Here is a 13110-nt window from a genome sequence, read left to right as displayed (position 1 = left end):
TTGATTCCGTATTTCTAGATTTCCGGAAAGCTTTTGACATCGTTCCTCACAAGCGACTTCTAATCAAGCTGCGGGCCTATGGGGTATCGTCTCAGTTGTGCGACTGGATTCGTGATTTCCTGTCAGGAAGGTCGCAGTTCGTAGTAATAGACGGCAAATCGTCGAGTCTCTGGCTTCCGGCGGCTATCTGATTTGGTGAAGACTGCCAGTCTCGCTAGCGGGATGAAAGCAGAGCTCACCATCTGCAGCATCGTCGACAGGACTGACTGCGGACCTTTGGTACAGAGCCGAGTGGAGGGTCTGAATCAGAGGCTGAGACGGTTCTGCGACCGTGTGGGCTGCAGATTCCTCGACTTGCGCCATAGGGTGGTGGGGTTTCGGGTTCCGCTGGATAGGTCAGGAGTCCACTACACGCAACAAGCGGCTACACGGGTAGCAGGGGTTGTGTGGCGTGGGCTGGGCGGTTTTTTAGGTTAGATGGCCTCGGGCAAGTACAGAAAGGGCAACAGCCTCAACGGGTGCGGGGCAAAGTCAGGACATGCGGGGACCGAGCAGCAATCGGTATTGTAATTGTCAACTGTCGAAGCTGCGTTGGTAAAGTACCGGAACTTCAAGCGCTGATAGAAAGCACCGAAGCTGAAATCGTTATAGGTACAGAAAGCTGGCTTAAGCCAGAGATAAATTCTGCCGAAATTTTTACAAATGTACAGACAGTGTTTAGAAAGGATAGATTGCATGCAACCGGTGGTGGAGTGTTCGTCGCTGTTAGTAGTAGTTTATCCTGTAGTGAAGTAGAAGTGGATAGTTCCTGTGAATTATTATGGGTGGAGGTTACACTAAACAATCGAACTAGGTTAATAATTGGCTCCTTTTACCGACCTCCCGACTCAGCAGCATTAGTGGCAGAACAACTGAGAGAAAATTTGGAATACATTTCACATAAATTTTCTCAGCATGTTATAGTCTTAGGTGGAGATTTCAATTTACCGGATATAACTGGGACACTCAGATGTTTAGGACGGGTGGTAGAGACAGAGCATCGAGTGACATTATACTGAGTGCACTATCCGAAAATTACCTCGAGCAATTAAACAGAGAACCGACTCGTGGAGATAACATCTTGGACCTACTGATAACAAACAGACCCGAACTTTTCGACTCTGTATGTACAGAACAGGGAATCAGTGATCATAAGGCCGTTGCAGCATCCCTGAATATGGAAGTTAATAGGAATATAAAAAAAGGGAGGAAGGTTTATCTGTTTAGCAAGAGTAACAGAAGGCAGATTTCAGACTACCTAACAGATCAAAACGAAAATTTCTGTTCCGACACTGACAGTGTTGAGTGTTTATGGAAAAAGTTCAAGGCAATCGTAAAATGCGTTTTAGACAGGTACGTGGCGAGTAAAACTGTGAGGGACGGGAAAAACCCACCGTGGTACAACAACAAAGTTAGGAAACTACTGCGAAAGCAAAGAGAGCTCCACTCCAAGTTTAAACGCAGCCAAAACCTCTCAGACAAACAGAAGCTAAACGATGTCAAAGTTAGCGTAAGGAGGGCTATGCGTGAAGCGTTCATTGAATTCGAAAGTAAAATTCTATGTACCGACTTGACAGAAAATCCTAGGAAGTTCTGGTCTTACGTTAAATCAGTAAGTGGCTCGAAACAGCATATCCAGACACTACGGGATGATGATGGCATTGAAACAGAGGATGACACGCGTAAAGCTGAAATACTAAACACCTTTTTCCAAAGCTGTTTCACAGAGGAAGACCGCACTGCAGTTCCTTCTCTAAATCCTCGCACAAACGAAAAAATGGCTGACATCGAAATAAGTGTCCAAGGAATAGAAAAGCAACTGGAATCACTCAATAGAGGAAAGTCCACTGGACCTGACGGGATACCAATTCGATTCTACACAGAGTACGCGAAAGAACTTGCCCCCCTTCTGACAGCCGTGTACCGCAAGTCTCTAGAGGAAAGAAAGGTTCCAAATGATTGGAAAAGAGCGCAGATAGTCCCAGTCTTCAAGAAGGGTCGTCGAGCAGATGCGCAAAACTATAGACCTATATCTCTTACGTCGATCTCTTGTAGAATTTTAGAACATGTTTTTTGCTCGCGTATCATGTCATTTCTGGAAACCCAGAATCTACTATGTAGGAATCAACATGGATTCCGGAAACAGCGATCGTGTGAGACCCAACTCGCCTTATTTGTTCACGAGACCCAGAAAATATTAGATACGGCCTCCCAGGTAGATGCTATTTTTCTTAACTTCCGGAAGGCGTTCGATACAGTTCCGCACTGTCGCCTGATAAACAAAGTAAGAGCCTACGGAATATCAGACCAGCTGTGTGGCTGGATTGAAGAGTTTTTAGCAAACAGAACACAGCATGTTGTTATCAATGGAGAGACGTCTACAGACGTTAAAGTAACCTCTGGCGTGCCACAGGGGAGTGTTATGGGACCATTGCTTTTCACAATATATATATAAATGACTTAGTAGATAGTGTCGGAAGTACCATGCGGCTTTTCGCGGATGATGCTGTAGTATACAGAGAAGTTGCAGCATTAGAAAATTGTAGCGAAATGCAGGAAGATCTGCAGCGGATAGGCACTTGGTGCAGGGAGTGGCAACTGACCCTTAACATAGACAAATGTAATGTATTGCGAATACATAGAAAGAAGGATCCTTTATTGTATGATTATATGATAGCGGAACAAACACTGGTAGCAGTTACTTCTGTAAAATATCTGGGAGTATGCGTACGGAACGATTTGAAGTGGAATGATCATATAAAATTAATTGTTGGTAAGGCGGGTACCAGGTTGAGATTCATTGGGAGAGTCCTTAGAAAATGTAGTCCATCAACAAAGGAGGTGGCTTACAAAACACTCGTTCGACCTATACTTGAGTATTGCTCATCAGTGTGGGATCCGTACGAGGTCGGTCTGACGGAGGAGATAGAGAAGATCCAAAGAAGAGCGGTGCGTTTCGTCACAGGGTTATTTGGTAAGCGTGATAGCGTTACGGAGATGTTTAGCAAACTCGAGTGGCAGACTCTGCAAGAGAGGCGCTCTGCATCATCGCGGTGTAGCTTGCTCGCCAGGTTTCGAGAGGGTGCGTTTCTGGATGAGGTATCGAATATATTGCTTCCCCCTACTTATACCTCCCGAGGAGATCACGAATGTAAAATTAGAGAGATTAGAGCGCGCACGGAGGCTTTCACACAGTCGTTCTTCATGCGAACCATACGCGACTGGAATAGGAAAGGGAGGTAATGACAGTGGCACGTAAAGTGCCCTCCGCCACACACCGTTGGGTGGCTTGCGGAGTATCAATGTAGTAGATGAAGTGATATCAGGCGTTCCCCAGGGAAGCGTCCTGGGACCTCTGCTGTTCCTGATCTATATAAATGACCTGGGTGACAATCTGAGCAGTTCTCTTAGGTTGTTCACAGATGATGCTGTAATTAACCGTCTAGTAAGGTCATCCGAAGACCAGTATCAGTTGCAAAGCGATTTAGAAAAGATTGCTGCATGGTGTGGCAGGTGGCAGTTGACGCTAAATAACGAAAAGTGTGAGGTGATCCACACGAGTTCCAAAAGAAATCCGTCGGAATTCGATTACTCGCTAAATAGTGCAATCCTCGAGGCTGTCAATTCAGCTAAGTACCTGGGTGTTAGAATTACGAACAACTTCAGTTGGAAAGACCACATAGACAATATTGTGGGGAAGGCGAGCCAAAGGTTGCGTTTCATTGGCAGGACACTTGGAAGATGCAACAAGTCCACTAAAGAGACAGCTTACACTACACTCGTTCGTCCTCTGTTAGAATATTGCTGCGCGGTGTGGGACCCTTACCAGGCGGGATTGACGGAGGACATCGAAAGGGTGCAAAAAAGGGCAGCTCGTTTTGTATTATCACGTAATAGGGGAGAGAGTGTGGCAGATATGATACGCGAGTTGGGATGGAAGTCATTAAAGCAAAGACGTTTTTCGTCGCGGCGAGATCTATTTACGAAATTTCAGTCACCAACTTTCTCTTCCGAATGCGAAAATATTTTGTCGAGCCCAACCTACATAAGTAGTAATGATCATCAAAATAAAATAAGAGAAATCAGAGCTCGAACAGAAAGGTTTAGGTGTTCGTTTTTCCCGCGCGCTGTTCGGGAGTGGAATGGTAGAGAGATAGTATGACTGTGGTTCGATGAACCCTCTGCCAAGCACTTAAATGTGAATTGCAGAGTAATCATGTAGATGTAGATGTAGATGTAGATGAAGGTATTTAGTTTTACGTATTTTAATATTGTGGCATTGTAAATGCATGATGGCCATGTTTAGAAATAATATATTTGACTAATGTAGTGTCACGTGACCGGACTCTGGACATGGGATAGGGGACAAAGGTCGCGGTCTTTCGATCGTGGTCCGTCGGTGCAGTAAGGTCGGTGCGGGCTAAGAGTCGCCGACATAGTATCACGGGGCCATCAGTTTGTATTGTGGATGTGATTTAGTGAAATAAAAACGTTTTCATTCTAAACTGTTGTCGGTGTAAATCATTTGTAAACGATCGTGATTTAGACAAATACTCGAATTCATTCACTGCTGTACTTAGGCCGGCTATTTACTCAATATAGGGCGCGAATGCAACTGTGCACAACCGAACCCCTTTTGCAGACTAGTCACGATAAAAGGTTGTGTACAAGCCCGAGTGAAGTTTGTAACGGTACTTGAATTACGTAACCATTACGGCAGCTCACCTGAACCTCTCGATACCAGCAATATTCTACTGTGTTTCTGTAAAGTAGTTAACATGTTTCTGAGACAACATTCAGATTTGATTTCATTAATGTAGAGGTACTTTGATACATCGATATGTTTGTATTGCAATGATATTATTCTTATGTGTATTCTTTCTTTTGTCACCACGATCTTTGACGTTTTTGTAACTGATTTTTGGCCGCGTAAGCGATTATTAGTTGTTAGAGAGTCGGACCTTGAAAAAGTCAAGTCTTGGACGTCGTGTTGGAAAGGCGCATATTGTAGTCAGTTTATAAAATGTGAACTTCAACAGTGAGGAAGATGTTTTCAAGTATGTTTTGTATTGTGAAGTGATGTTTTGTGTGTTACGTGATGTTGTTGTTGTTGTTGTTGTTGTGGTCTTCAGTCCTGAGACTGGTTTGATGCAGCTCTCCATGCTACTGTATCCTGTGCAACCTTCTTCATCTCCCAGTACCTACTGCAACCCACATCCTTCTGAATCTGCTTAGTGTATTCATCTCTTGGTCTCCCTCTACGATTTTTACCCTCCACGCTGCCCTCCAATGCTAAATTTCTGATCCCTTGATGCCTCAAAACATGTCCTACCAACCGATCCCTACTTCTAGTCAAGTTGTGCCACAAACTTCTCTTCTCCCCAATCCTATTCAGTACCTCCCCATTAGTTATATGATCTACCCATCTAATCTTCAGCATTCTTCCGTAGCACCACATTTCGAAAGCTTCTATTCTCTTCTTGTCCAAACTAGTTATCGTCCATGTTTCACTTCCATACATGGCTACCCTCCATACAAATACTTTCAGAAACGACTTCCTGACACTTAAATCTATACTCGATGTTAACAAATTTCTCTTCTTCAGAAACGCTTTCGTTGCCATTGCCAGTCTACATTTTATATCCTCTCTACTTCGACCATCATCAGTTATTTTACTCCCTAAATAGCAAAACTCCTTTACTACTTTAAGTGTCTCATTTCCTAATCTAATTCCCTCAGCATCACCCGATTTAATTTGACTACATTCCTTTATCCTCGTTTTGCTTTTGTTGATGTTACGTGATATTGCAGCGAAAGTAATAAAAAAGAAGTGTAACATAAATTGTGAGTGCTGATTATTTTTTTACATCACGATTGTCGTCCAAAAGTGTAATCTTCAAGAATGGTTTGTGAAGTGCATCTACAAAACTTTTGAATATCGCAGAATAAAACCTAGACCTCTTTGCATCCGAGCTTCGAATCATCACCACGTAGATTTTCGACGATTGAGCCATGATTTTACAACGAGACCAGCGTGGGAATTACGAGAAGATGAGTGCATAGTTTATTTATTATTACATGAAATGACTTTATTAACTGTGCTCTAATAACACCTGCCACATAATAACTTTGTTGTTGCCCGAAAATGCAGTGTTTGACCTTTTGTTGTGGTAGGGTTGTTAGAAGTTGCAAAGGTATATTTAGATATACCGAAACCGTGATCAAGGATTTCAATAAATCTTTATCCTGCGACTGTCTGGCTGTTATCATTTCCCGTAAAGATTTTGAACAGTTGCTGCTTCAGCCGTGTTTAAAATTATGAAGTGCTTCTAAACAACTCGTTACCGGTCGCGCCGATGTCCAGGCTTTGGTATGGAGCACAGAGGGCGGGGGGGGGGGGGGGGGGGGGGGGGAGTTTTTTCAGTGCCGAATTCGTGGCGAGACGGTAGCGCCAGGGCAAAGTGTTTGACACATCGGGTTCTCCCGTGGAGACACCGCAGCACATCCGTGGGGACAGAGAGAGAGAGAGATTGGAACGCACCAGAAGGCGCTACGGAGAAACAGATTAGAGGGGAGTTTTGAGGGAGGTTGGAGAGGGGGGGAGGGGAGGGGAGGGAGACACACACAGTGGTGCCAGAGAAGGCTCTCGCGGAAGGGGGGGAGAGAGGGAGAGAGAGAGACAGAGACAGCCGGAGAGAAATACCCCGCGCCCGCCGCCCGACCACCACACAGCTAGAGAGAAAGGCCGAGCCGAGAGTTTGGCCCGCACCTGGTGGGGGAGGTTATAAGAGCGGCTGCAACCCGGCGCCCACTTTCAGTCTTTCGTCGATCGCCACCGTAAGAGGACGCCGCGAGAAATGAACAAGGCCGTGTTGGCGTGAGTACCCCACAAGCGCTGCCATCCCGCTCTCTACCTCCGGCTCTGCAGCTATTCCTGTCTCTGTTTCTAAGTACTTGTTTACTTGCATGTTCTTTTTTTGGCACTCGCTCCTGTTGTCTATGCAGCCGCATTACAAGATTACTCCAGATCTCGCGAACAATAGCAACAGGTGGACAGGTAGTTAACGTCTTCCTATATGTCGCTAAGGAGCTCCACACTGCACCAGTTCGTCGAGCGCTGACCATAACACATCACCTAGCTTTCCAGTTACCTGATTTATTTTTTTAATTTTGATTTTTTTGTTTTTTTGCTTTTTTTTGTTTTTAAGTGTTCAACAATTTTTACGTTTCGCTCGTCTTGGCCATGCGGCTATCTACGTATTACAAGATTTCTCAAGCTTCGAAACGCACTTTGTTTTCATTCGTGCACAAAATGTTGCAAAGATTCAGTCCTCCTACACTGGCGTTAGGTGTGGGACACTGTACCATATCGTTGACAAGTCACTCGGATAAGGGAGTGTACTATCTTCGTAAATATGAGACTCACTTGTTATTGGTACAACAGAAACCAGTACGTATTACTGGAGGCGACGAATGTTCCACAGATGTGAAAGTTACACACCGTATGTGCTCCTAGAAAGCGAAATATGATCTCTAAAGTTATAAATGTACATAATCGAGCTATCTTAGCTTTTTTTTTTTTTCGTATTGACCATCCTGCTGCCTACGTATTACAAGATTTCTCAGGTTTCGAAACTCATTTTGTTTTCATTCGTGCACAAAATGTTGCAAAGGTTCAGTCCTTCTAGACTGCCGTTAGGTGTTGGACACTATACTACATCGCTGACAAGTCACTCAGATACGGAGTGTACTATCTTCGTAAATATGAATTCACTTGTTCTTAGTAAGACAGAAACCAGTACGTATTACTGGAGGCGACGAATGTTCCACAGATGTGAAATTTACACACTGTATGTGCTCCTAGAAATCGTAATATGATCTCTATAAAGTTATAAATGTGCATAATCGAGCTATCTTTTTTTTCGTACTGTCCATGCGGGTGCCTACGTATTACAAGATTTCTCAAGCTTCGAAACTCACTTAGCTTTCATTCGTATACAAGATGTGGCACAGATCCAGTCTTCCTAGATTTCCGTTAGAACACTGTACCACATCGTTGACAAGTAACCGAGATACAGAACATACGGAGTATCTTCGTAAATATGAGATTTATTTTTTATTTGTATAGTAGAAACCAGTAGGTGCTACTGGACGGTGAATGCTTCAGAGATGCGAAAATAATCCACCGTATGTGGCCCTACGAAGCGTAATATGATCTCTAATGTTGTAAATGTAGAGTTATCTTTTTTTCGTATTGGCCATGCAACTGTCCACGTGTTACGAGATTTCTCAAGAAGTGAACACACATATTACACCTCGCTTGGTTCGTAGACAATACCGATGCGGATGTAGAGGTGGATTCCACCTCCCTAGATTTCCGAAATGCAACCGACAGCGTACTACAGAGTCCATCATTGACCAGGATGAAACCATATGGAGGGCATCTGTAATATAGGAGATCAACTGGATGAATATTTTTAATGTGCAGGGCGAAAGTTCTACAGTATCAAAAGTAACGTCCTAACAGGAACTCTAATGCTGTTAATATGCATAAACGAGCTATCTTTTATGGAGAACTTTTACACTTTTTTTGGTCTTTGCTGGTTCTGACTGTGAACCGCTGTACGTATTACAAAACTTCTCAACCTTTCTTCATTCATATCCCGTATCTCGCAAAGAATAATTGCAGTGAACCAGTACCATTTGTCACTATACCGCATCGTCGACTATTAAGATATCACAATATGAAGTATCTAATGTTGTCAATGTACATAATCAGATAGGACACCGTTAGAAATGAACAAGTCTGTTTTGGCGAGAGTAGGCCAAAATCGACTGATACCTCTCCATTGATAGGTAGCTTTGCAAAAGTTTTCCTTTTTTTAAGTATAAGAGGCGACTAAAAACGTTTTAGGGAGCTGCTGCAGTGAATATGCAACATAGCTCGACTCCGATGCCGGTATATAAGCACCGACGTGTTAGCAAGGAATGAGTGTGGGATTCGTGTGCGGTAAATAGGGAAACATGAACTGTGGCAGCGTTATTACGAAATGCATCAAAACAGGACCAACATGATTTTTTTTTCTGCCGACACCCATCGGGGAATGAAGAATGTCTATGGGGTAGCATATCTGTCGGAAAGAACGTCCCCTCGATCTAAGAAGTTCGAGAACCAGCCATCTGCTGGAGAGGACATACCCACCCTGTTCCTTGATTATCGGGACCCACTGGTTATTGATTTCAAGGGATCTCGTGTGTCCTCCACTGGGGAACGGTACTGCGCAGTGCTGGAGAAATTACGGCGTGCAATTGAGGTGAAACGTCTAGGAAATGCTCACAGCGATTTTGCCTGATTGGCACACCCAGTGTGGAATGTACGGCCTCCGAAAGGAAACTTTTTCGTGACAAAGAAATAAAAATACCTACAGCCGTCTTTATGATTTTATTTTGTCGCTACCAGTTTCAACGCTTCTGTGCGTCGTCTTCCACCCCAACCACACACCTTATGGTGGCCCCTTTATATTTATTCACTTATTTTTCGCATTTGGTCGTAATAGTTCGACGCCACATAGCATTAGCCATATACGGGCCATTTCACTGCCTTTTAACTCCATCTACATTTTAGTGTGAAGACTTTTTCGCTTAACCCAGCTCCAATGGGAACTTTTTTCTTTTTCAGTGGGTTTCATTTGGCTGGCTGGAGTGGCCGTGCGGTTCTACGCGCTACAGTCTGGAACCGAGCGACCGCTATCCTGCTTCGGGCATGGATGTGTGTGATGTCCTTAGGTTAGTTACGTTTAAGTAGTTCTAAGTTCTAGGGGACTGATGACCTCAGAAGTTAAGTCGCATAGTGCTCAGAGCCATTTGAACCCAACACCCCCAATTCCTTAAGAATTCTAATCATGAATGAAACAGCTTCAGATGTCTGATTACTTTACAAATAAGTTAATGTGTTAAAAATTTGGCATCAAGTGCGTAAACTGTTAAAATTTTAGAAAACACTTGACAGTATTTTTCAAAGTTTGTTGGAAGACGGGAAGTGCTGTCATTATCCAACACTGGATGAGTGTAGTCTGGGTTCAAAATGGTTCAAAATGGTTCTGAGCACTATCGGACTTGACATCTGAGGTCATCAGTCCCCTAGAACTACTTAAACCTGACTAACCTAGGGACATGACACACATCCATGCCCGAGGCAGGATTCGAACCTGCGACCGTAGCGGTCACGCGGGTCCAGACTGAAGCGCCTAGAACCGCACGGCCACACCGGCCGGCGTAGTCTTGGTATTTGCGCTCATCACGTGATCGGTATTAAGTATAGTCGTTGTAGCTGGGACTGTGAAGTCATACAAAACTTTTTGAAGGCCATCATCTTTACGCCAGTGACTGCTATAGGTTTTTACTACACTATTGCAGTTTCGGCCTTACGCCATTATCAAGTGATATTATGCCTTTAAGCTTACATTGCGTTGACATGGTTTAAAGCCATAATATCATTTGATAATGGCCTAAGGCCGCAATTCCAGTAGTGTAATAAAAATATGGCGTAAAGATGGTGTCCTTCAAAAAAGGTATTAAGTAATTGAGATATCATTCCATCGGTAATTGATCTCCAACATAAGCATGAGATGCGACTCCCATGGTTTCGAATACATCGTCGAATTAGTTCTGGCACGTGAGCACACAGCCTCCGAACGTCACCTTGAGGAAGTTTTTACCATGCCTGAGAGACGTGCTGTGTGATTTGGTGAAGACTGTTGACTCAAGATTCGTATGGTACAGTACGCTCTCCCATCGCATTCCAGACGTGGTCTGTGGGCGACAGATTACGTGATCACGCATGCCGCTCCATGATCCAGACAATCCTCAAGGTGTCTGTGGTGTGGAGTGCGATGTGGAGTCTTGCGTTATCCTGCTGGAGTATGCCATTTGGTAGCCCGCTTATGAAGAGAATGATAGCAAGGTTTAATATTCTTGCCACATACTGGCGAGCATTCAACCTCCCTTCAATGACTATCAAATCAATCCTGTTGTCATTTACAAGGTGTCTGTGGTGTGGAGTGCGATGTGGAGTCTTGCGTTATCCTGCTGGAGTATGCCATTTGGTAGCCTGCTTATGAAGAGAGTGATAGCAAGGTTTAATATTCTTGCCACATACTGGCGAGCATTCAACCTCCCTTCAATGACTATCAAATCAATCCTGTTGTCATTTACAAGGTGTCTGTGGTGTGGAGTGCGATGTGGAGTCGTGCGTTATCCTGCTGGAGTATGCCATTTGGTAGCCCGCTTATGAAGAGAATGATAGCAAGGTTTAATATTCTTGCCACATACTGGCGAGCATTCAACCTCCCTTCAATGACTATCAAATCAATCCTGTTGTCATTTACAAGGTGTCTGTGGTGTGGAGTGCGATGTGGAGTCTTGCGTTATCCTGCTGGAGTATGCCATTTGGTAGCCCGCTTATGAAGAGAATGATAGCAAGGTTTAATATTCTTGCCACATACTGGCGAGCATTCAACCTCCCTTCAATGACTATCAAATCAATCCTGTTGTCATTTACAGGGTGTCTGTGGTGTGGAGTGCGATGTGGAGTCTTGCGTTATCCTGCTGGAGTATGCCATTTGGTAGCCCGCTTATGAAGAGAATGATAGCAAGGTTTAATATTCTTGCCACATACTGGCGATTCAACCTCCCTTCAATGACTATCAAATCAGTCCTGTTGTCATATACAATAGTATTGTGTGTGTGTGTGTGTGTGTGTGTGTGTGTGTGTGTGTGTGTGTGTGTGTGTGTGTGTGTCGTGCATAGTAACGCCCATATAACGCTCCCGTACAGTACTACCGAAGTTAGTTTTGCACTTCACTATTTCCTCCCATCAACAACAAGTGTTCAGTCGTGTTCGAAAGGAGATCCAGAACGTAAGCTCCTGAGTCGGTTTGTCTTTATGTAGGATGCTGAATTGTACCATTTGCCTCCCATTAGTAGCAAACTGAGCACAGTTCGGTTATGACCTCTCTCTCGTGCTCTGCCTAAAATAGTTTACTGGCACTCATGGAAGGACATTTGCTACCACTGGGATGGATTTTCACATGTGACGTAACAGAGTTGAAGAAATCCCGTATATGTAAGCATTGTGTTGGCCAAGTAGCTCTCCACGCCATATTGCGAAATTTTTTCTTTCGGTCATCATCAGTCATACCTCTAAAAGCATCACTTGCACCCAGAATGTGTACAAAGTGATCCAGAACTCCACTGACAAAGTTTCGGAGGTGGTGGTATGGAGCGAAACAAGAAAAAATGTCTGACAAACATGGGCTCTAAAACCCACATCTTAAGAGCTATACATCCGTGTTTATCTCTGCTACAGTCAGACGTGTGTCTTCTACGGCAAGCTCTTTGCTTTCCATATTTTGAGGGGCGGTAGTATGGAGCAAAACGAGAAAACACGGGGCTTTAAAGTGCATACCTTAAGAGATACGAGCACTTCTTCAGCAGGTGTGTTCTGCAGGGCGCAGATGAACAAATGCTCATGACTCTTAGGGTATGCACTTTAGAGCCCATGTTTTCTTCTCTTGGTCCATACTACCGACCCTCATACTACGGAAAGCAACGAGTTTTCACTAGAAGAGATGTATGTCATGGTAGCGAAGGTAAACAAGTGCTTGTATCTCTGAAGGCATGCATTTTCGTGACAGTGTGTTGTCATATATATATATATATATATGTGTGTGTGTGTGTGTGTGTGTGTGTGTGTGTGTATGACAACTAGCACAGTGATGGGTGTAGAGATTGAGGTACCACATATAAAAATATTTGCGCATATACCCATATATATATATATATATATATATATATATATATATACACACTCCTGGAAATCGAAATAAGAACACCGTGAATTCATTGTCCCAGGAAGGGGAAACTTTATTGACACATTCCTGGGGTCAGATACATCACATGATCACACTGACAGAACCACAGGCACATAGACACAGGCAACAGAGCATGCACAATGTCGGCACTAGTACAGTGTATATCCACCTTTCGCAGCAATGCAGGCTGCTATTCTCC

General features: G+C 43.9%; 1 protein-coding gene across 1 annotated transcript in view; it reads left to right on the top strand.

Annotated features, from left to right (window-relative positions):
• The first annotated feature begins 6763 nt into the window (after nucleotides 1-6763).
• Nucleotides 6764-13110, top strand: part of LOC124553622 (formin-like protein 5) — a 164785-nt gene continuing 158438 nt past the window's right edge. The window contains exon 1 of the mRNA XM_047127477.1: nucleotides 6764-6916. Coding sequence (XP_046983433.1) covers nucleotides 6897-6916 — 20 coding nt within the window. The 5' untranslated portion in view covers nucleotides 6764-6896. The remainder of the gene's footprint in view (nucleotides 6917-13110) is intronic.

The sequence above is a fragment of the Schistocerca americana genome, chromosome 11 (assembly GCF_021461395.2).
Source record: "Schistocerca americana isolate TAMUIC-IGC-003095 chromosome 11, iqSchAmer2.1, whole genome shotgun sequence".
NCBI lineage: Eukaryota > Metazoa > Arthropoda > Insecta > Orthoptera > Acrididae > Schistocerca > Schistocerca americana.
This window is presented reverse-complemented; position numbering and strand designations above follow the sequence as displayed.